At 38.3% G+C, this 25,765-nt stretch overlaps 1 protein-coding gene across 6 annotated transcripts in view; it reads right to left on the bottom strand.

The window, feature by feature from the left end:
* The window catches only part of TMCC1 (transmembrane and coiled-coil domain family 1), a 250,360-nt gene that overhangs the window by 57,601 nt on the left and 166,994 nt on the right, over positions 1 to 25,765 (bottom strand). The window contains exon 1 of one of the 6 annotated variants that reach the window (XM_058288866.2): positions 22,078 to 22,200. The exons of the other annotated variants lie outside the window; for them this stretch is intronic. Within the exon in view, the coding sequence (XP_058144849.1) occupies positions 22,078 to 22,104 (27 nt within the window). The 5' untranslated portion in view covers positions 22,105 to 22,200. Of the gene's footprint in view, positions 1 to 22,077; positions 22,201 to 25,765 lie in introns of those variants that run through there. 6 annotated transcript variants of the gene reach the window in all.

Raw genomic sequence — 25,765 nt, forward strand, 5'->3', positions numbered from 1 at the left:
AATTTTAAAAGACCACCCCAATTAAAGAAGCTAAAAGAAGAGACCACAATTAAAAGGTAAATGGGGCTAATCTAAAGACTAAGGAGAATCAGAAAACAAAGAAAAAGGTAGTATTATCAGTTATTTTAAAACTTTAAGTATTATGGAACCAGAAAAGAAATTTATTTTGTCAAGAAAATTCTTTAAATTTCTAGGGAGTACTATCTAATTTAACCTGACCAGTCAGCTTATTTAGCATAGCTAACATGGAACCTAAAAGAGTGAATAAGACTGTGATATTCTGTAGAGCTATTGTAATACCCTGATGCATTTCAAAGTGTTTTGGGCATAAGATAGAAAAGTATTCGCAAAGTACCCTAAGAGACTGAAAAAAATGTAGGAATAATAAACTTTTCCATCTGGGAAATTCCTACTACTCTCTCAAACAATAGGAAATGGTAGAACTCTGCAAGGTAAACTTTGAAAAAGAAATATGCTAGTAAGCTGAGCCCTTGATCACCGGCTTACACTCATGAAACTTAGTAAACCTAACTATAATTAATGTCTAAGAGTTATCTCCAGAGAACCTCTTTGTTACTCAAATGTGGCCTGTCTCTCTAAGCCAAACTCTTTTGTTCCTAACTATGAAGGAGAACACCACTGTAATAAGATCAGGATTGGTGAGTTTTTATGTTTTACTTCTGACCTATGGCTTAAGTTGTAAAACTGAAGCCATAAGCTCGTCATGTGTCTGGGTCTATAATTCAGAAAGACCTTGACCTCTTGTTTTATGAGTATGAAATGCTTTTCTATCTTTAGAGGGCAGATTAGATTATAATGGCTCTTAAATTAAAGCAGCTGTGTTCGAATTGGCTTAATAGAACTAAATAAGCACATAGAAAATAAGGAAAGTGAAATTCTAATATTTTAAATATACTAAACAAAGAAAATGAAAGCCTTTTTAAGGACACTATTCATTCAGGAACAATTTTAAGAACATTCACATAATTAAGGTAAATATTTGGCAAAACTGACTATTTTTGTCAGTTAAGTATAACAAAAAGACAAATTTTATTTTACTTGGATTTATTTTCTCATGTAGAAATCTGAACAAACATCTTAAAGTCACTTATTCAGGTTACTAATTGAATAATCTAATATTATTCTTCCTACGTTTGATATTTAAAAAAAATAAAAACATGCATCCACCTAAATAGAGTAATAATCTGACGAGTTTTTTACATAAACAGCAATTTTGTGTCAGTTTAAATACCTCCAAGACATTACGGTAATTTCAAATCTTGAACTAATGTTAAATGGAACTAATTAATAAATAATTTTTGAGTGTCTAGATAATTTCTAAGCAAAATAGAATACTGAAATATTGATTACTATGCAAATTTTATATAACTTTGCTTCTTATTTGTACATATTATTAGAATGACTATATATTTTGGGTTATGTTAATAAATGGCTTCGTTTTTGCCACTTTTAAGAAGATGTAAAAGAGATGTTCATGGCTGTCGAAAGTTTATGTGCATTCATGAGCTTTACTAGCAGATTAAAAATGCTTGCAGGCGGCAGACTTGGCCCAGCGGTTAGGGCATCCGTCTACCATATGGGAGGTCCGCGGTTCAAACCCCGGGCCTCCTCGACCCGTGTGGAGCTGGCCCATGCGCAGTGCTGATGCGCGCAAGGAGTGCCGCCCCACCCAGGGGTGTCCCCCGCAGAGGGGAGCCCCACGCGTGAGGAGTGCGCCTATGAGGAGAGCCGCCCAGCGCGAAAGAAAGTGCAGGAATGGCGCCGCCCACACTTCCCGTGCCGCTGACAACAACAGAGACAACAGAAGTGGACAAAGAAACAAGACGCAGCAAATAGACACAGAGAACAGACAACCGGGGGAGGGGGGGAAATTAAATAAATAAATCTTTAAAAAAATAAATAAATAAAATAAAAATGCTTGCATATGACAAGTCTTATTATCCAGTTTTCTCTCTGAAATAGAAATTATGATGGATATAGGTGGCTGAAACTATACTAGGCGCAACACTGACAGAATACAAATACAAATGTTGTCCTTTTGTATTTCAAGGAAAAAAGAACATTTTTGTTCCAAAAATAAAATGGCAGTTTGTTTCAGAATATGAAAGACGGACAAAACTTAGAAAGTAAATCTGATTAGTTTTTACTACTAGAATCTAGGGAGGAAAAGCCATGAAATAGGTTTAAAATATGTTAAAATATTGGCTATATTCACTCAGTTTTTGATGGGTTTGCTTCCTTGGTTTTCTGATTAATGCCTTCATCTATATTATGAAAGGTTATTCTTTATTTTTGTGTAATTTGCCTAGCAGCACAATAATTTTCTGGCTTTATGTTGGATTTATTGTATTCTTTGATGATTAAAAAATAAACAGGGAAACGGACTTTGGCCCAGTGGTTAGGGCGTCCGTCTACCATATGGGAGGTCCGCGGTTCAAACCCCCGGCCTCCTTGACCCGTGTGGAGCTGGCCATGCACAGTGCTGATGCGCGCAAGGAGTGCCCTGCCACGCAAGGGTGTCCCCCGCGTGGGGGAGCCCCACGCACAAGGAGTGCGCCCATGAGGAGAGCCGCCCAGCGTGAAAAGAAAGAGCAGCCTGCCCAGGAATGGCGCCGCCCACACTTCCCGTGCCGCTGACGACAACTGAAGCGGACAAAGAAACAAGACGCAGCAAATAGACACCAAGAACAGACAACCAGGGGAGGGGGGAAATTAAATAAATAAATAAATCTTTTTAAAAAAATAAGTAAATAAACAAATCACAAAGAACAAAGACTCTTCATTTGTGAAAGAGCGAAAGTTCTTTATAAGTGCGTTCCCTCACGTGTTTATTTTAAAATGTTTTGTCATTTTGAATAAGTAGCCAAGTATTATTTCTTAGGAACCCAAGAGCCTATCTTTAATCAAGTGCCCAAATCTCATTTGACAACACTTTTGATTTTACTTTGTCAAGATTGGATCTTAAATATAGAAACAATAAAACTTGCAGGATAACTTTAATACTTAAAACCACGTTTGAGATTTCTGAGTGTCCTTGAAATATCATAAAGATTTTTTTCTTTCACATTAAAAGAGATGCTACAAATAGTTAAGTTTGCTGATGCATTCCATACTTATTAATCAGATCTACTGCTTCCCCCGGATAAGGATTATATTTCATGCTGTACTTTATAAAATGTCAGTCACAAAAGGCATCTCTTGAAAATCATTACTTGGTATCTATTTCATCACTTTCAAATCCTGGTGAACAGCACACTAGATTGGGGCTCTCAGTGAGAAAAATAAACACATATCTCACATTCCCAGAAAATAGGGAAATTTCTATAATGAAGAAAAATAGCATTTGATGATTCATTTTGAGTCGATATGGGAAAAACAGGATTTATTTCAAATTTCTTATGCTGAAATATTACTAGCCATAGCTTGTAAAAAAAAAAGGTACAAAGCTATTATCTTTTTAAATAACATGGCTTCATTATTATTTATTATTTAATTTTCCATTAAACTGCAAAGAGCCCTAGTGATTTGGCCCCAAATTTTCTTAAAGCATTAATGGAAATGATAAATTTTAAATATCATTAGGATTTTAATTTTGAGTCACGTGACAGTTCATTAAATTATATACTGAAGAGATACAACCAAGAAAGAGTAGGAAGCAGGGTAAAGGAAGATATCATAGATACTAACTGGCTACTTAATAGAAACCTCTTTTCAAACTTCTTAAGGTTTGTTATAAAAAAAGTAACCTGGGGGAGCAGATGTGGGGGAGCAGTTGAGCACCTCTCTCCCACATGGAGTTCCTGGATTTGGTTTCCAGTGCCTCTTCAGGAGACAGGCAGAAAATGAGCAGACAGAGAGCAGACATTGAACAGGGACAAGGAAAAGAAAACAAGCAAAAACAACATGCGGACACAAAGAGGAAAAATAAAAAACAAGTAGTTGGGCACCTGCCTCCCACATGGGAGTTCCTGGGTTCGGTTTCCAGTGCCTCCTAATGAAAAAACGGGCAGTCAATGAGCAGTGAGCAAATAGATAAGGGAGTCATCGGGGTGGGGGGGACATGGAGAGAAGCAACCAGGGGAGCAGATATGGCTCAAGTGGTTAAACACCTGCTTCCCACACAGAAGGTTGTGGGTTCAGTCCCCGGTGCCTCCTAAAAACAAAAACAAACAAGCAAGCAAATAAAAAACCAATTCAGGGGAGCTGATGTGGCTCAATGGTTGACTGCGGGCCTCTCACGACATCCCAGGCTCATTCCCCAGACCCAGTACCATAAAACAAACAAACAAAACTCCAAATGACCAATTTCTCATCCCCCCATACCATATTCTACTATTTGACATCATTGAGCTCATTAAGACAATAGGCTTTATTATACTTAAGATGGGGTTGGGAGGTTGCTAGTCTATATAAGGAAATCTGAAAGGAGTTGCATTAAACAGTTGTGAGATTTGGGGCAAGAGAGTTGATCTCTCTAGGTTTCCTCATCTATATAATGAAGCAGATGAACCAAGGGCAATAAACTCTAAGGTAACTTCCACTGCTTATGATTCAATCTTTATGATCAGAAAGCCTGACATCTAATTTGACATCACTGAAATAATAAGAGACCTTGACTTGAGTCTGGTTCTACAATTTAATTGGCCAAGCAACTTTTATTTTACTTCCTTCTGCTTGCTTTGGGATTAGTTTTCTGTTTTGATTTGTTAATTCACCTTGAGATATTTACTGACTTCACTTGCAATTTCTGCTTTGACCCATTGATTGTCTAAAAGAATGTTACTTAACCTACATATATTTGTGAATTTTCCCTTCTCTACATGTTATCAGTTTCCAGCTTCATTCCATTATGATCACAGAGAGGGCTCTGTAGAATTTCATTTTTTAAAAAATTTATTGAGACCATGTTTTACGAACAAACGTGGTCTATCCTGAAATTTCATGGGTACTTGAGAAGAATGTATATCCTGTTGTTTGGGATACAATGTTCTGTGTATGTCTGTTAGGTCTAGTTTGATTATCATACTATTCAACTTTTCTGTTTCCTTATTGATCCTCTGTCTAGGTGTTCTATCCACTGATGAGAGTGGTATATTCAAGTCTCCAACTATTATTGTAGATATGTCTATTTCTCTCTTCAGTCTTGCCAAAGTTTGCCTCATGTATTTTGGGGCACCCTAGTTAGGTGCATGAATATTTATGATTATTATTTCTTCTTGATGGACTTTCCCTTTAATTACATATAATGTCTTTCTTTGTCTTTAGTAACAGTTTTACATTTAAAGTTTATTTTGTCCAATATTAGTGTAGCCACTCCAGCTCCATTTGATTTGTATGGATATCTTTTTCCAACCTTTCACTTTCAGCTTATTTGCATTCTTGGGTCTAAGGTCAGTCTCTTGAAGACAGCATATAGATGGCTTATACATATTTATAAATCTATTCTGTCATAGTGTATCTTTTGGTTGAGGAGTTCAATCCATGAACATTCAACGTTACTACTGTAAAAGCACACTTACTTCAACCATTCTATCCTTTGGCTTTCATATGTTGAATCAGTTTGAAGCTGGGTGGATCCCAGAGGACCTTGTTCTTAAAGCTAATCCATTCCTGTAGGTGTAAAACCTAGTGTAGATGAGATCTTCTGATTAGATTCAATTAAAGACTCTCCTTTTGATTAGATCATTTCAGTAGGTTATAACCCAGGGCGGGTCTTTAACTCTTACTAGAGAAATAAAGAGTTGTAGACACCGAAAAATCCAGGAATTACTATTCTATTATACATTCCTACCAACAGTGAATAAGTTTTCCTATCCCTCCACATTCTCTCCAACACTTGTAACTGTCTTTTTAAGAGTGGCCATTCTAACAGGTATGAAATTATATCTCATAGTTTTGATATGTATTTCCTTAATCACTAGCGATGCTGAACTTTTTTTGTTGTTTTTATTTCTTCTTTGGACAAATGCCTATTCAAGTCTTTGCCCATTTTTAAATTGGGTCATTTGCCTTTTAACTGTTCAATTGTGGCATCTCTTTTTATATCATGGCTATTAAACCCTTACTTAATATGTGAGTTTCAAATATTTTTCCCATTGAGTCAGATGCCTTTTCACCCTTTTGACAAAGTCCTTTGAAATGCTAAAGTTTTTTGTTTGTTTGTTTGTTTTAGGAGGCATTGGGTGTTGAACCCAGGACCTTGGGTGTGTGAGGCAGGCATTCAATCACGAGACATACCTGCTCTGTAGCTAATGTATTGTCCCCTGCCCCAGATGACTCCCTCATCTGTTTGCTCTCTGTTTGTGCTAGTCTGTTTCTTTCTTTAGGACGCACCAGGAACCAAACCTGCGACCTCCCATGTGGGATGTGAGCGCTCAACTGCTTGAGCCACCTCTGCTCCCAGTTAATATATTATTTTCAAAGATTTATTTTATTATTTATTTCTCTCCTCACCCCCCCCCCCCCCCCCCGTTGTCTGCTCTCAGTGTCCATTTGCTGCATATTCTTCTGTGTCCATGTGCATTCTTGGTGGCACCGGGAAATCTGTCTCTTTTGTTGTGCCATCTTGCTGCATCAGTTCTGTGTGTGTGCAGTGCTACTCCTGGGCAGGCTGTGCTTTTTTTCGCACAGGGCAGCTCAATGTGGGGCGCACTCCTTGTGCGTGGGGCTCCCCTACACTGGGGACACCTCTGCGTGGCACAGCACTACTGCCGCATGTGGGCCAGCTCACCACACGGGCCAGGAGGCCCTGGGTTTGAACCCTGGACCTCCCATATGGTAGGTGGATGCTCTATCAGTTGAGTCACGTCGGCTTCACTCATTAATATATTTTTAATCTCATCCACTGTGTCTTTCATTCTTATAAATTGTTACTTTTCTTTGTAAGCTATCAAATTCTTTATATTCACCCAGTGTTTTTTTTTTTTAAATAAAAATAATTATTTTTAAAGAAGTTTTAGATTACATAAATGTTACATTGAAAATATAGGGCAGGGGTTCTTAATTTTTTTTGTTCCACAGACCCCTTTGCCAGTCAGGTGAAAACCACAGACACCTTACTAAGTCCACACTATACTGTGTATTATTTAATAAATACATCACACCTGCACCAATATTTCCCCACAAGAATTTTATTGTTTTAATTTCAATTCAAGCTCACAGACCCCTGGTTAAGAACCCCTGATATAGGGGTTCCCATGTATCTTACAAGCACCCCCCCACCTACACTTCCCCCCAGTAACAACATCGTTCATTAATGTTCCACACAGTGTCTTAATATCCTTTATCTCTTCAGCCATATTTCCCTTCAATTCCTTGAAATCATGTAAGAGATTTGTTTGAATATCACTGATTAGTTGTTTCAAATCCTGTGTCTCATATGAAGTTTTAATTTGTTCCTTTGGGCCATATCTTCTTGTTTCTTAGTACTGCTTGTAATTTTTTGCTAATGTCTAGGCATCTGATTATGTTGGTGAGATTACTCTGTTGGTCAATTTCTCTCTTGCCTAGGATTTTATTGTTGGTTGGCTATATGTTATGGCTTTTTGTTTGATTTTTATAAACAAATTTTATTGATACATATTAATAAAGCACACAATTCATCCAAAGTATTTAGTATGACTAAAGAGTTGTGCATTTATCACCTCAATCATTATTACAGCATTTTATTTCAATATTAATAATAATACTGAACAAAAAAACAGACTAACAAGAAAATTCTTCACCTCTCAATTACTCTGTTTCCCCTGCTGTACACAGCTTACTATTTCTGGTTATTCTTGTACAATATTTATTAAGCAGTTTTATTGAGATATTTTAACATACCATAAAATGTATCCAATTGTATAATCAATGATTTTTGTAGAATCACAATGTTGTGCATTCACCACCATAAAAAATTTTAGAACAATTTCATGACTCCAAAAAGAAAAACTCCACACCCCTTAGCAGTCCTTCCCCAGCCCTACATCATAACCACTAATCTAATTCCATCTTTATAAATGGATTTATATTTACATTTTATATAAATGGAATCATACAGTATGTAGTACTTTGTGTCTGATTTCTTTCACTTAGCATAATATTGTTTTTATCTGATATTAACATTTTGTAGTAATAACATGCATTGGTTCAGTTTCAAAGAAAAAAAAGTCTTACATATGCAATTTTACCCATATTCTTTTTTTTTCCTTCCCCTCTTCTTCTCCCTCCCCCACCCTGCTCTTTTTTTTGCTGTGTCCATTCGCTGTGTGATCTTCTGTATCTATTTCTTCCTCTTTCTGTCTTCTCGTCTTTCTCCTCTAGAATTCACCATGATTCAATCCTGGGGACCTCTAATATGGAGAAAGGTTCCTTGTCAATTGCACCCCCTCAGTTCCTGGTCTCTCCTGCCTTTCACCTTGACTTTCCCCTCTGTCTCTCTCCTGTTGCGTCATCATCTTGCTGTGTGACTCACTTGCATGGGCACTGGCTCACCACGTGGGCTCTTAGCTTGCTGTGACCCAGGTCACCACAGAGGCACTCGCATGGGCACTCAGTTTTCCACAGGGGCATGCTTTCTCCTCTTCTTTTTTACCAGGAGGCCCCAGGGATCGAACTCTGGTCCTCCCATATGGTAGGCGGAGGCCCTATCACTTGAGTCACATCTGCTTCCCCCCGTATTCCTATTTCACATGTGGGTTTACTAAGCTATATAGATCCGTGTTACATTTTTTAGCTTTCCTTTTAGTAATATGCATGATCTTAGCCTTTTCCTTTAAATCATTTTCATACCCACATAATAGTACTGCTAGTTACAAATATTATGTTGGGCTTTTACCTTTTCAATTAATTTCCAAAGATCAGCAGACATCCTTTTCACCATTTCTAACAAGTTAACCCTGGGGATTCCATTCTCTAACCTCATTCTATTTTCTGGTGATCCATATTCAAGTTATTCCATGAATTGACACTGAATTTAATTCCAAGGAATTACTGAGCAAAACATCCTAATTCTGACAAGGTACTGCACTGTAACAAGATCTTTGTCTGATTTAGATTAAGTTCCTACTAGGCAGGGACTTTCTTTGCTGCAGTATCTAAATCACTTTCTTAAGAGTTAGAGATTTGCTGAAGAACTTAGTCACAGCATTTAATTTAGTCCCTTTGTTTACTTTCTCCTTAACTGAAAATGGTGTTAAAAATAGTTGCCATTTCTATAAATCACAAATGTGGTAGGGTTGAATCACATAATGTGATATCCTCTGCTTTTCATTTGAATATCACTGGATTCCAATTCTACTGTCCAAAGTTTTAATTATTCCTTTCAGCTGCTTGACTTCTTTGAATCTGATTAATCATGGCCATGTTTTTAGCCAAGGAATTAATAAAGAGATTGAACAGGACACAGAATATCTTGAAGCACACAATCAGAGCTCTTGTGCCAGGCTGACACTTATCCAAATTACTACTCTTTTCACTCATTCACATTCACTCAGTCATGAACTCAATACGTCTTGTTTTTCACCAAAGATACCATGAAAGACTGTTACATGTATTGCTGAAATCCAGAAACCCTATGTCTTCAGCATACCTCTGATGTATACAGTAATCCTATCAAAAAAGGAAATGAATTTAGTCTGAGATGACTTAAACTTGGAAAATCTGCTAGTGATTAGAGGGTTTCCTTTATTAAGTACTTTTTAATGTAGTCCTAACTCTGGTCTGTAATGGTAATAATTAAGTGCTAAGTACACTGAAAATGTGTCGATTTTTCAAAGAATTAACATTACCTACAAAAGACCTTTTTGTATCTAATATTTAAAATTTTTTATTATGGTTATATATATGATATATATATCATATAGATCACAAATATATATCATAAAATTTGTCATCTCAACCATTTTTAAGTATGATTCAGTGTTATTAATTATATTTACAATGTTGTGCTACCATCTATACCATCCACTACCAAAAAATTTCCATTACCCCAAAGACAATCTCTGTACCCATTAAGCAGTAACCTCACATCTCCCCAGCCCTCATGACCTCTAACCTACTTTCTGTCTCCATTAATTTGCCTATTTTAGATATTTCATATAAGTGGCATCATACAATATTTGTCCTTTAGTGTCTGGCTTATTCACTTAGCAGAGTATTTTCAAGGTTCAACCATGTTGTAGCATGGATCAGAACCTCATACCTTTTTAGGGCTAAAGAATACTCCCTTGTCTGGATATACCATATTTTGTTTATTCATTCATCTGTTGATGGACACGAGTTGTTTCTGTCTTTTGGCTATAGTGAATAACGCTGCTACAAATATTGATATATAAGTATTGGTGAGTCCCTGTTCTCTAATCATTTGGGGTATATACCTAGGGGTGGAAATGCTGGGTCATATGGTAATTCTATGCTTACCTTTGTAAGGAACTGTCAAAACTTTTTTCCACAGTGGCCAAACAATTTTACGTTCCCACTCTGGTTCTGATTTTTTTAAAAATATTTTAAGAATTTTATTAACGTAAAAGAAATTTAAAAACATAACTTTACAATGACATCTAATAGCAAATATGTACAAGGTCAAGAGAATATTTCCCATAGTGATTTCCACTGGAGTATTTCTGAAGTAAAAAACTCTATCTCAGGACAGGGAACTACTAAAAGATACAGATCCCTTAGGTGGGGTCCTTTACAAAATTTTCCCAAATGCCATCAATTGCACACCAAATACAGGTTAATTTCAAAGATTCCTTTTGACACATCAGTTTGTTTTACTGCTGTGTGCTGTCTTAAATTACAAAATCCTTTATATGCAAGTTTCTTTTAAGTTACATGTTAAATACAACTTAAATTTGCATAACTAAAACAGGCAGTGCCTGTATGTTCACCCCTAGCATTTGCTAGTTGCACAACTGTTGCTGCCTCTCGCCACCCCTCCTCCCCTTTCCAGCCGTCACTATCTTTCCCGCCAGTCCCGCCCATATTGCCAACGTACAATCTGCCCTCTTCCCCGGTAACTGCTTACCTCGGGGCTGTCCATCAGCTTCAGCCTGTTCACTACTGCCCCGTAGCTAGCCCTCCCTCCATTTTACTCCTCCCTCTCAACCCTATATAACCTAGTGCACTTCCATAATAAAGCAGACCTGTTCTTGCACTCAAGCGGTCTCCGTGGTTTTTTCCCCAACCGCGCGTCCCCCACGCCTGGAGAACCGGTGTTCCCTTCGGGAGTACCCCCCGCCGGCGGTTCGGCAGGAGCGAGCCCCGCCCTGACTCTTGGGCCTGAGCGAGGCTAAGCCCTCCAGCCCGACGGCATTTGGCACCCAACGTGGGGCTGCTCCTCCCCCGGCCCCTCTCTGCTGCTGCTGCTGCTGCTGCTGCTGCTGTGAATCGGACGGCTCATCCTCTTCTCCAGATGCCGCACCGTCAAATGATGCCTCTATGCAACCTCGTGACCGTCTCCTTCGTCCTGGCTTCCTTCGCTCTCCCAGCTGCTGCCAACCCGAATCATCAGCCCTTCAATTGGACCCTCACCCTCTTGACCTGCGAGAGCTGCCAGGGCGGCAACCAGCTCCTCGCCTCCAACGTGACCGCCTCCGCCCCCTCTTTCACAACTGATGTCCTCAATCTCACTGGACGCATAAACATCCCATCTTACAATTTGGGGCCAAACAGCCTCTCTGCCACAGGTTTCTACATGTGCCCATCCTCCGCCAGAGGATGTCATGACCCAACGCATTACTACTGTCCTTCTTGGGGGTGCGTAACCATCGCTCACGGATGGTCCGGCGCCCCTAACAGAGACCCATACCTTATTCTCCAGCGTAATGCTACTCGATGGAACACCATCACACTCACAGTTAAAGACCCCAACTCCGACCTCTGGCTACAGGGCCGCACGTAGGGAGCCCGCTTGTATGCAGTAGGTCATGATTACGGCGGCATTATCTCTATAAAAAAGGAGCCAATTCCCTCACGCTCCACCCCTATCGGCCCAAATCGAGTTCTCAATCCTCCAAAGGCACAGCCTCCTTCTCCACCTCGCCCCACCTTGCCCGCTCATTCGCCCGGCACCCCCCTCGCCACTGCCTCTCTCAGCTCCCACAACCCCAAGCCTCACTTACCCCCTGGTCAGCTTCCCAGTCCTCTCATCAGCCTAATCAAAGCCTCATACACCTCTCTGAACTCATCTCACCCCAATCTCACCCGGAGCTGCTGGCTTTGTCTCTCCACCTCTCTTCCTCTATACGAACCTGTTGCCACAAACCTCACCTTCAGCGAATCCTCCAAAAATTCTCCTACTGAATGCCTGTCATTCCCCCCCCCAGGAGGGTTCAGGGGCATCACAAGACCGTTTTGCTGGTAAGGCTCGGTGTGCGCCTAGCGCCGGCGCGCACCGACCCTGAGGGCTGACACATGCGTCCTAGCCAGATGCTATGTTGTCCGCCCATAGCCGGCCGGTCTCGCCCCCTCACCCTTCGCCTTCCCCCGACCCATCTCCCTCCCCTTCCTCATTGTTTCCCTTTTAAAAACAAAAAGAGAGCAATTGTTGCTGCCTCTCGCCACCCCTCCTCCCCTTTCCAGCTGTCGCTATCTTTCCCGCCAGTCCCGCCCATATTGCCAACGTACAATCTGCCCTCTTCCCCGGTAACTGCTTACCTCGGGGCTGTCCATCAGCTTCAGCCTGTTCACTACTGCCCCGTAGCTAGCCCTCCCTCCATCTTACTCCTCCCTCTCAACCCTATATAACCTAGTGCACTTCCATAATAAAGCAGACCTGTTCTTGCGCTCAAGCGGTCTCCGTGGTTTTTTCCCCAACCGCGCGTCCCCCACGCCTGGAGAACCGGTGCTCCCTTCAGGAGTACCCCCCGCCGGCGGTTCGGCAGGAGTGAGCCCCTCCCCTGACTCTTGGGCCTGAGCGAGGCTAAGCCCTCCAGCCCGACGGCACACAACCACCATAGCTGGAGAAGTGCTGATTCACAAGACAAAGCTGTTGCTGCATCTTTTCCCTCCTCAAGCCTTCTTCAGTCTCCTTCAAGTCATGTAAGGCTGGAGGCCGAGCCTTCCCTGATATCAGGATCTCACTCGCAGTCACTCTCAGAAGAGAGATAAACAAGAAGGTCTTCATAGAGGACACTCAATGGGTCCAAAGGACAGTGTTCTTGAGACACCTCTAAGAATTGGTTCTTTGATCAAGAAGTATAGACTTCTCAGTAGGAGGAGAGTTGGGGAATGTTCTGAATCTGGAACATTCATTTGAGAATAAAGATTCATTTTTCAATCTTTAAACATTAATGAGAAACTGAATTTTAGCATTACAGGTTTTTATAAGAGTTCTGGTGTTTCAGAAACTAGATCATCAGGTTTTAATACCGTTTACTTTTCTTTGGCTATCCATGATCCTGAGGTTCAAGTTTTCTGTGATATACAAAGAGTGTCTGAAAAGCAGACTCTACTATTTTATACCACAAATGTATACTATCCATATAAAACAAAAATAACTAGAGATGAGCAGTTTGTTTAGACATCACTTGAACTTTTCCAATATCAGTCTTTCTATACTCTTCTCAGAATTGTAAAAAAAAATATGTATTGAGCTCCATTTGTATTTTTTTGTTTCAGACTCTCTTAAACCTCAGCAGATCGAGACACTTAAGTAGGAGGACAAAATAGCACTGCAACAATAATGCACACTGGTAAGGACAGAATGAGAGTTGAGAAAAATGTCTTTCCTAGGTATAAGGCTTTCCTAGGTATAATTTGGGTCAGGATGACCAGTGAGTGGAGGAAAAAAAACCCAAATAACTTAAATACTAAAAAGATCTTCTTTCAGGTTAGAGGCCTCTGCCTCTGGTTTGGGGACAGCTGAACTATCTTACGGGTTTTATAAGGCAGCCATTATCCCTTTTTAAATATGAAGAATCTGAGGCTCATGAAAAGTTTGGATTCTTTAAAGACCAAGGAGTAGTAAGGAATAAAGCTAACCCTGGAACTTAGATAAGTCTAAATCCAAGTCAATTGTTTTGATGATAATACTATGTGTTCTCCCATGGCCAATTTTCAGTAATCAGTCATAACATAAACACAACAAACTCTCAGCCTGGTTACCCTAAATGCAAATATATAAATCTATGTGATGGGAACAGGTTTTACAGAGGTACTGACTATATACAGGTCAACAATTACTGATTTAAGTAGAGATGGAATTTAATAAGAAATGCTCTTGGTACAAGGCAAAAAAATCTAAAGTATTTACAGCCCAAGTCCTTTTTATCCCAACATTTCAAGAAATCTATATTCTCTGTCACATTCTGTTCTATTTCTATACTTAGTTCTAGGCACACAGATTGAAACATTCCAGAATATATGCTATTTAAAGACCATTCAGCCTAGGCCCAAAGTTTATTTAATTTTTACACAGTTGTGCTTAAGAAATAATTTACATGAATTCCATCATTTACATCATACACATGTACATCATACGGTAAAACACATTTCACTGTACATTTTTTACTAGTTTCAAATAACCATTTATTAATTGGTAGGACTTGTACAATAAATTAAGGTATTTTACTCCCCCTTGAGGAATATTTTATATTTCTGCAAAATAACAGGCAAATTAAAGATTTGCAAAGAAAATGATGCTTATTATATTCCATTACCTCTCCCTTAAACTTCAGACTTCTATAGCCAATTATCCATTTGACATACCCACCTAAGATGGATAATAAACATCTCAAACTGAACTTCTGCACTTTCCCACAAAATCTTCCCCAATAACAGGGTTAACATCTCAGTTAATGGTAATTCTAGCTATTCTGGCTAAAATTCTGTTACTTCTTAAAAAATGACAGTGAGTTTAAAGTCTTCACAAATAAACAGGTCTCAATAAATTTAAAGATTGAAATTATACAAAGCACTATCTCCATCACAATAGAATGAAGCTGGAAATCATTATTAGGTGGAAAAAGGGAAAATTCACAAAAATATGGGGATTAAACAGACGCTCTTAAAATAATCAATAGGTCAAAGAAGAAACTGCAAAATAAATCTTGAGACAAATGAAGATGAGAACACAATAAATCAAAATCTATAGGATGCAGCAAAGCAGTGCTAAGATGGAAATTTATAACCTTCAATGCTTACATTATAGAAGAAGAAAGAGCTAAAATCGAAAGACCTAACTGCACACCTGGATAAACTAAAAAAGAACCACAATCCTAAAGCAAGCAGAATGAAACAAATAACAAAGATTAGAGCAGAAAGAAATGAAATAAAAAACAAAACAAAAGAAAACAATATAATCACCAAAACCAAGAGTTGGTTCCTCCAGAAGACAAAAAAAAAAAAAAAAAATCAACACACTCTTAGCTAGACTGACAAAGAGAAAAAGGAGAGAAGATGCAAATAAATAAAATCAGAAATGGGGGGGGGGGCATTACTACTGACCCCACAGAGATAAAAGAGATCATATGAGGGTACTATGAACAACTGCACACCACCAAACTAAACAACAAAGATCAAAGATGAGATGGACAAATTCCTAGAAACACAGATACAAGCTACACTGACCCTAGAAGAAATAGAAGACCTCAGCAAACCAATCACAAGTAAAGAGATCAAAACAGTCATAAAAAATCTCCCCAAGGGAAGCGGACTTGGCCCAGTGGATAGGGCGTCCACCTATCACATGTGAGGTCCGCAGTTCAAACCCCGGGCCTCTTTGACCCGTGTGGAGCTGGCCCATGCGCAGTGCTGATGTACGCAAGGAGTGCCGTGCCACGCAGGGGTGTCCCCGCGTAGGGGAGCCCCACGTGCAAGGAGTGCGCCCCGTAAGGAGAGCCGCCCAGCGTGAAAGAAAGTGCAGCCTGCCCAGGAATGGAGCCGCACACACGGAGAGCTGACACAGCAAGATGACGCAACAAAAAGAAACACAGATTCCCGGTGCCGCTGACAACAACAGAAGTGGACAAAGAAAAACACGCAGCAAATGGACACAGAGGGCAGACAATTGGGGGGTTGGGGGGGAAGGGAAGAGAAATAAAAAATCTTAAAAAAAAAAAAAAAAAAAATCTCCCCAAAATGAAAAGTTCAGACAATATGGCTTCACAAGTGAATTCTACCAATAACTCAAAGAAGATTTAGTACCAATCTTGCTCAACCCTTCCAGAAAATCGAACAGGAGGGAATGCTACCAAACTTATTCTATGAAGCCAACATCACCCTAATATGAAACTAGATAAAGAAACAACAAAAAAAGAAAATTACAGACCAATTTCTCTAATGAATATAGCTGCAAAAATCTTCAAAAAAATACTCACTAATCGAACCCCAAAGCACATGAAAAGAATTCTACATTATGATCAAGGAGGTTTTATCCTAGGTATGTAAGGGTGGTTCAACACAAGAAAGTCAGTTTAATACAACACATTAATAAATTGAATTAGAAAAATCACATGAACATCTTTATTGATGCAGAAAAGGCATCTGACAAAATACAGCATCCTTTCTTGGTAAAAATACTCTGAAAGATAGAAGAAAACTTTCTCAATATGATAAAGTACATATATGGAAATCCCACAACTAACATTGTACTCACGGTGAAAGACTCTAAGTTTTCCTGCTGGGACTGGGAACAAGACAAGTATGTCCACTGTCACCGCTGTTATTCAATACTGTGCTAGAAGTTCTAGGTATAGCAATCAGGCAAGAAAAAGAAATAAAAGGCACCCAAATAGGAAAGGAAGACATAAAAATCTTGCTATTTGCTGATGATAATGATCCAATACCTAGAAAATCCCAAAAAATCCTCAACAAAACTACTAGAATAGACAAGTTCAGCAAACTGGCAAGATACAAGATTAATATGCAAAAATGAGCAACATATATTTACATGACTAAAGAGCAATCTGAGAAGGAAGTCAAGAATTAAATTTCATTTACAATAGTGACCAAAATATCAAATATTTAGGAATAAACTTAACCAAGGACATAAAAGATGTGTATTTAGAAAACTACTATACATTGCTAAAAGAAATCAAGGATGACCTGGTCAAATGGAAGGACATTCCATATTAATGGATTAGAAGACTAAATACAGTTAAGATGTCAATTCTATCCAAACTGATTTACAGATTTAATGCAATCCCAATAAAACTTCTCAACAATCTTTTCTGCAGAAAGGGAAAAGCCAATTACCAAATTTATTTGGAAGGCTAAGGGGTCCTGAATAGCCAGAAACATCTTTTAAAAAGAAACAAGTACAAACACAGGGGCCATCTTTGGCATCATGATCTTCCATCTCTTTTTATCTGCTCATAATCTCTTCTTTTGAAATAACATGAGGCACCTGTGAGCTCTCCACCCAAAAGCACAAACTAGGTTCTTGACATTTTAAAATTATCAACAACTTCAAATACAGAGAGGCATAGGATAGCCAATCCCTATGTATAATTTCTGTTGTTTCTGCCCCGTTCACATCCTGATTTTCCTTTTCCATACTTCATCCCACTCTTCTCTCTTTAAGCTTTCCCAGACATAATCTCAAAACCTTTCTGTCCTTGCATTAATTTCCTATCTGAATGCAAGGAAGGAAGTTGGAGTACTGGAATATATATTGCAGTTATCTGTGCTCTTAGCATGCCAGAAGTCACTTAACGAGTTCATTACAATGTATCTTTAGGCAACCCACTCCAGCAATTCTGTTTCAGTATGTCTGGGGTGGGTTAAGGTAATTTCTATTTCTAAAAGATTTCTTTGAGAAGTGCTAGTAGAAAATATATGTAGGCAAGATGTTTCTGTATTCTACACTTAACATTCATCTACAGTCCATTGATTTTAACATTTTTCCTTTAAATTAACTTTCTTGTGGCTACGAGGAACAAACACATTTTGTGTTGGATTATAACTTTTTTTTTCCTTTTGAATAATCTGATTCGTTTTCGCCAGAAAATAAAATAAAATAAAAATAAAGAAGAGCGAAATACTTATTGTCAAGTAATTTTTGATAAGGCTGTCAAACCCTCCCAGCTGGATCAGAACAGTCTATTCAAACAAATGGTGCTGGGAGAATTGGATATCCATAATTGAAAGACAAAAAAAGACCCTTATACCTTATATAAATATTAACTAAAAATGGATCAAAGTCCTAAATATAAAAACTAGAGCCACAAAACTCTGAGAAGAAAATGTAGGGAAACATCTTCAAGACTTGGTGGTAGTAGTAGTTTGTAAACCTTACACCCAAAGCACAAGCAACAAAAGAAAAAAAATAAGTAAATGGGAATTCCTCAAATTTACACTTTTGTGCTTCAAATGACTTTTTCAAGAAGGTGAAAAGGCAGCCTACTCAATGGGAGAAAATATTTGGAAACCAAGTATTTGATAAGTGTTTTATTTCCAAGTTATATAAAGAGATTATACAGGGAAGTGGACTTGGCCCAATGGATAGGGCATCAACCTATCACATGGGAAGTCTGCTGTCCAAACCCCAGACCTCCTTGACCCATGTGGAGCTGGTCCATGCGCAGTGCTGATGCGCACAAGGAGTTCCGTGCCACGCAGGGGTGTCCCCCGCATAGAGGAGCTCCACGTGCAAGGAATGCGCCCCATAAGGAGAGCCGCCCAGCGCGAAAGAAAGTGCAGCCTGCCCAAGAATGGCACCGCACACACAGAGAGCTGACACAGCAAGATGATGCAACAAAAAGAAACACAGATTCCCAGTGCTGTTGATAAGGATAGAAGCGGTCACACACAGCAAATGGACGCAGAGAGCAGACAACGGGGGTGGGGTGGGGGAGGGAGTGGAGAGAAATTTAAAAAAAAGAGAGAGAGATTATACACCTCAAGGATAAAGAGACAAGAAACCCAATTGAAAAATGGGCAAAACATTTGAATAGACATTTTTCAAAACAGGAAATACAAATGACCAAAAAACACATGAAAAAAAATGATCAACATCACCAGTTATTAGAGAAACGCAGATTAAAACAACAAAATACTTCCTTACAGAATGGCCAATTATTTTTTAAAAAACAAAACAAATACCCAAACAAGTGTTGGAGAGGAACACTTAGAGAAACAGGAACACTCTTTCACTGTTGGTGGGTATGTAGAATGGTGCAGCTCCTGTGGAAGACAGTTTGGCAATTCCTCTGGAAGCTAAACATAGATCTGTTGTATGACCTGGCAGTCCTGCTATTAGGAATATACTCAGAAAAACTGAAAGGGACACAGCATTATTCACAACTGCTAAAAAGTGGAAACAACACAAGTGTCCATCAACTGATGAATGGATAAACAAAATGTAGTATGGAATATACATAAGATGGAATACTATTCAGGTATAAGTAGAAATGAATTTGGGATGCATATGACAACATGGACCTTGATGACACTGAAGGTTGAGTGAGATAAGTAACACACAAAAGAACAAATATTGTATAGTCTCACTAATATGAACTAAATTCGATGAGTAAACTGAGGGAGGTTAAACTCTTGAGTATAGGATAGTAGGAATTACAATGTGGGTTGAGAAGGGGGAGCTGATGCTTAATGTACGTAGAATTTTTTAAAAAGTTGATTATATATTGTGGAAATGGATAGAGTTGATGGTAAGACATTATAGAGAGTATAACTAATACTGATTTATAAACATGAATGTGGATGAAAGGGGTAGTCTAAGGACATAAATGGCAATTGAAAGGAAGTTAGGGGATAATCTTGGGACTATGTAACAGTGATTTCAGTGGTGGATGAGGATTACGGTTAATAGCACAAATACAAGAATGTTCTTCTTTTACAAGGTGTTAAGAATATGGTGATGCATGGGGAAAATACAACTTATGTAACTTATGGACTGTAGTTAACAGTAATATTGTTATATTTTGCAGCAAGGACAAAGAAGATATTATATCAATTCTCAGGGACAAGAATGGGGGACATAAAGGTGTATAGGACTTTTCCCTTTTGGAGTAATGAAAACATTCTAAAATTGACTCAGGTAATAGCAGCAAAATTGTGTGATGAACATGATAACCACTGAGTGTACAATTTGGGGGGACTGTAAAAGCATGGGACTGTATAACAGAGTGAACCCAATGGTGGATGATGGATTGTGGTTAAAATCTGAGAATGTTTACTCATGAACTATACAAATATACAATGCTAATACATGGTATTAATAATAGGATGGTTTGTGGGAAAAATATACCAAATGTAAGCTATGGACTATAGTTAGCAGTAATATGCTGATGATGTTCTTTCATCATTTGTAACAAATGTTCCACAATGCAAGGTGTTGTTGGTAGGGCAATATATGGGAATCCTGTAGGTATGCATTGTTGTTTTGTAAATTCACAAACTCTTCACTAAAAACAAATCAAACAAAAAAGGAGGTATGCCTGTAACAAAATATAGATATGAGTTCAAAAAAGAGAAGATGGGTTTTATGATGCCCCACTTTTCTAAGATTCTTCATTTATTTCCTAGAGTCAGATAAAATAACCTCTATTGAATTTTCTTTCTAAATGTTTTCCTGTACCTTAGAAATGAACTCTTCACAAAGTATAATCACAATCTCATGCAAGATCATAAATGAACCCAATTATTAGACGTTTGATGCATCCAGATGGTCATATTAAGAATTTCAGATTCTAGGTGCAAGTACCTAATTTTCTGAATGTTTTAATCAAAGTTTCAGTGAGAATATTTTAGTTCACTAGAGTTGATGATTAGACTGCATAAATATGAAAGAGACATGGATAGGGAAGCAAGGAAACAGTTTAATTTACAATCATTCACTCAGTTACTAGCTATATTTTTTAGTAAACTTTCTATACTCTTATGAATTAGTGCAATCAATGAAACATTCAACTCAACTCATAATGACCACACCATTCACCCTGGGCTAGGATTCATAATAAAACACAGATAATAAGTAAATGGACCTTTTATAACCTCATACAGAGATGAGCCAGGCCTTTTGAATCCAAGATACAGAACAATCCAAAGAAAAAGAGGATATAGATTAGAGGCACAAATGTGTTAATAAACTTGGCATTTAAATTATAAACCATAAGGCATAAGAAAATAATTTAATATCAAACTTCAGAGTGAAAATCTGGATTTTAAATCCAACTGCCTAAGTGCAAACAATATAAATAAACAGTAACTTTAGGATTAGGCAAAAATATAAAGAATCTGCTTAGTTTCAACATTTATCTCTTAGAAAATATCTATGTATCACTTATAAAACCAACTCAAAAAACAAAACAAAACAAAACAAAACAAAAAACCCATAGTAAAACAAAAATATAGGCCAAGTTTTTTTCCTCAAGACTATGGGATGAAATATGAAAATGGTGGTTGTGTTGCATAAAGCTGGATCATCTTTCTATGCAGTTGTATCTCAGGGAACTATTCTGCTAATCCGGGGATACAAATTTAGCACTACGATACGTGGAAACTACTTTACAATTCAGAAAATCGCCAAGTACTTTCAAAAATACATTGAAAACCAGTAGCTGAGCAGTAAGAACCTTTTATATGTGAGAAATATTTCAAATGGCTCTAACCCAAATTCCTATTTGTTATGAATATTTGGCATCTTCAAATTTAACCCAAGCTTTCCCCCCAAGGTGCCAAAAGCAAAGTAAACTCATTCACTGAAGAAAACTATTTCTGGTAACTACTTAGCCTGAGAAAGTGAGGATGGCATTTACTCTGCACTGAAGCAGCTCATCACCCGGGAGAGCTGGGATACTCCAGGATGATCCGAGCATGCCTACACAGGCACAGAGTACTCTGAGCCTTTTTGTCCAAATAGCTAAGGGTAAAACGAAGAACTAAGAAACATATGTTTTTCAATTATTGCAACCCCATACAAGTCAGTCCTAAAGCAGCAAATGTCTGTGGCTGCAATCAGTTACTGAAAAAATGCTAAGTTTTAGCAGCTCAGTTTATTCCCCGTGTCTGTCTATTCAAACCCCTCCCCCACCTCATTTAAAGCTGTAGAAATATAGGACTGAGGAAGAGATTTTTAAAAACAAGACAGATACACACACATATACAACATACGGTTTCCGAGGAGAGTGAGGGTTCCATGCTTGTGAGGGAGGAGGAGGAGGAAAATGCCGAATAACCCTCTGGTTTATCCCAGATTTGAACATGCTGTACCGTGGCATGAGGTCAGCAGAGACTGATTCCAGCCTTGTGAGGCTGAATTCTACCCTGACAAAGCAGTATCACTGTAATATGAAGCAAGAGGATTCAGGGCATGTTGGCAGCTGTACAGAGTGGCTGTTCTAGAAAGTAATGGCAATTCCAAAACAAGAGATCTATGCTGTCACATGAGATAATCTTCAGCCCAGTTAAGCAATGTGCACCAAAAATACTTGAAATCCAAAATACAAGCACCTCAAAATACAGAAAGAGAGAAAGAGCTTTTCTCCTTGAACTTATTAGTGTTTTTAAGAAGTGAACAGTAAGCAGAAATTCTGAAGAACCAACTGGTTAATTTGATTTATCTCACAAATAATATACTGAATCTAATCTGAGATGAGGCACAATCTTCTGCTCCTGAACAATGTCACCAAGTTGAGGAGCCCTAAACCTTCTCTGTAACTTTACTATGGAGCAGGGAGAACATTCTGAAAATAAATTTTTGTAAGGAATTGTTGCAGTATTATTGATGAATTCCAAAAAGAAATATTGGACTATGCTTGTAAACTGATTTTTTCCTCTGGGCATATTAGATTATACTGGATTCATAGGTTTACTTAAGTAATTATGTAAACCTCTTGTGCCAGTAGGGCACTGGCATGCATGGCAAAGAACAGAGTTAAGGATTTTTGATGTTGGGGTTTTGATGTTGGAGTTTGATGCTGAAGCCTTAAGCTGGAGCCCTAGGAAGTAAACTCACAGAGGAAAGAGAAGCAAGCCCCAGGAAGAGAGGAACACTGAGCCTAGGAAGAAGCAAACTCTGGGAAGAGAGGAACCCAGGAAGCCTGAACCCTTGCAAACATCAGTAGTCATCTTGCTCCAACACGTGAAAATAGACATTGGGGAGAGAAGTAACTTATGCTTGATGGCCTGGTATCTGTAAGCTCCTATCCCAAATAAATACCCTTTATAGAAACCAACCCATTTCTGATATTTTGCATCAGCACTCCTTTGGCTGACTAATACAGGGATATATGTCAGAAATGAGATATGGTAAATAATCTCATTTCTCACACCTACCCAAGAGGCGAAGTTCACTACAAACCTAATGTACATAATATCTTTTTAGGTCACTGAGCATGTATACAAGGGCATTCTTAGAAATTCTTCTCTGAAATAAGGATAACACTAAGAGTTCTTAAATAAGAAAAAGAGGCCAGACATGGAATTACTTTCTAGAGAAATCATAAAGTGAAAATTATTTGAAATTTTATAGTCTCCTTTATAAGTTCTACTCCAGATAAAGTGATCCAACAGCTTTTATTAAAAACAAATCAGTTTTACTGATACATATTAATAAAGCATACAATTCATCCAAAGTGTACAATCACTTGGTATTTGGTTGATCACACTGTTGTGCATTCATCACCTCAATCATCATTAGAGCATTTTCATTAATTCAATAATAATAATAAACAGAAAACAAACAAGAAAATTCATCACCTCTCAAACTCTCTAGGCTTCCCCTGCTGTAAATTGTTGTACAATTACTTATTTATTAAGCAGTTTTATTGAAATATATTCATATACCATATGGTCTTATCCAAATTGTATAATCAATGGCTTTTAGTATAATCACAATGCTGTGCATTCATCACCACAAAAAATTTTAGAACCATTTCATTACTCCAAAATGAAAAACTCCACACCCCTTAACATCCTTTCCCAACCCTAAATAACCTTTAATCTATCTTCAGCTTTATAAACTGATTTCTATTTATATTTTATATAAATGGAATCATACATGTAGTACTTTGGGTCAGGTTTCTTTCACTTGGCATGGGTTTTTTTGGTCTGATATTAACATATTGTATTATTAACATGTATTTGTTCAATTTCAAATAAAAACAATCTTACACACGCAAATTTACCCACATTCATATTTCACGTGCGGTCTTCTTATGCTATACAGTTCCAGGTTATATTTTTTAGCTTTCTTTTTAGTAAGATACATGGCCTTAGACTTTCTTAGACATCTTCATGATATTCAGTCTTCCAATCCATGAACATAGATTGTCTTTCAATTTGTTTAGGCCTTCCTTGATTTCTTTCAGCATTGCTTTGAAGTTTTCTGCATAGAGGCCCTATACTTCTTTGGTTAAATTGATTCCTAGGTATTTGAGTCTTTTTGTTCCTATTGTAAGTGGAATTTCCCCCTCAATTTCCTCAGTTTTTTCAATACTAGTGTATAGACACATTACTGATTTTTGCACGTTGATCTTGTTTCCTGACACTTTGCTGATCTCTTTTATTAGCTCAAGTTAGTTTTGTTGCACATGTTTCAAATTTTTCTAAACATAGGATCATTTCATGTGTAAATAGTGACAGTTTTCCTTCCTCTTTTCCTATTTGGACGGCTTTTACTTTTTTTCCTTGTCTAATTGCTCTAGTTAGAACTTCTAGCACAATGTTGAATAACAATGGTGACAATGGGCATCCTTGCCTTGTTCCTGATCTTAGAGGGAAAGCTTTCAACTTTTCCCCATTGATTATAATGTTCGCTGTGGGTTTTTCATATAGGCCTTTTATCGTATTGAGGAATTTTCTTTCTACTCCAGCTTTTTTAAGAGTTTTTTATCAAGAAAGAATGCTGGATTTTGTCAAAAGCCTTTTCTGCATTGATCAAGAGTATCATGTTTTTTGGGAAACGGACTTTGGCCCAGTGGTTAGGGCGTCCGTCTACCATATGGGAGGTCCGCGGTTCAAACCCTGGGCCTCCTTGACCCGTGTGGAGCTGGCCATGCGCAGTGCTGATGCCCGCAAGGAGTGCCGTGCCACGCAAGGGTGTCCCCCGCGTGGGGGAGCCCCACGCGCAAGGAGTGCGCCCGTGAGGAATGCCGCCCAGCGTGAAAAGAAAGTGCAGCCTGCCCAGGAATGGCGCTGCCCACACTTTCCGTGCCGCTGACGACAACAGAAGCGGACAAAGAAACAAGACGCAGCAAATAGACACCAAGAACAGACAACCAGGGGAGGGGGGGAAATTAAATAAATAAATAAATCTTTAAAAAAAAAAAAAAAAAAAAGAGTATCATGTTTTTATTTTCTCCTTCAATTTGTTAATGTGGTACATTATGTTAATTGATTTTATGTTGAACCAGTCTTGCATACCAGGAATAAATCCCACTTGCTTGTGATGTATAAATCTTTTGATAGGCTGTTGGATTCCATTTGCAAGTATTTTGGTGAGAATTTTTGCATCTATGTTTACTAGAGAGATTGGCTTGTCACTTTCTTTTCTTGTAGTGTCTTTACCTGGCTTTGATATTAGGATGATGGTGGCTTCCTAAAATGTCTTGGGTAATATTCCCTTCTCTTCAAGTTTTTGCAAGAGTTTAAGCATAACTGGTTTTAATTCTCCTCGAAATGCTTGGTAGAATTCACCTGTGAAGCCATCTGGTCCTAGACTTGTCTTCATTGGGATATTTATGATGACTGTTTCAATCTCTTTAAATGTGATTCGTTTATTAAGTTCTTATATTCCTATAGAGTCAGTGTAGGCTGTTTATGCATTTATAGGGATTTGTCCATTTCATGTAGGTATCTA

This window comes from Dasypus novemcinctus, chromosome 26, assembly GCF_030445035.2.
Source record: "Dasypus novemcinctus isolate mDasNov1 chromosome 26, mDasNov1.1.hap2, whole genome shotgun sequence".
NCBI classification, from domain to species: domain Eukaryota; kingdom Metazoa; phylum Chordata; class Mammalia; order Cingulata; family Dasypodidae; genus Dasypus; species Dasypus novemcinctus.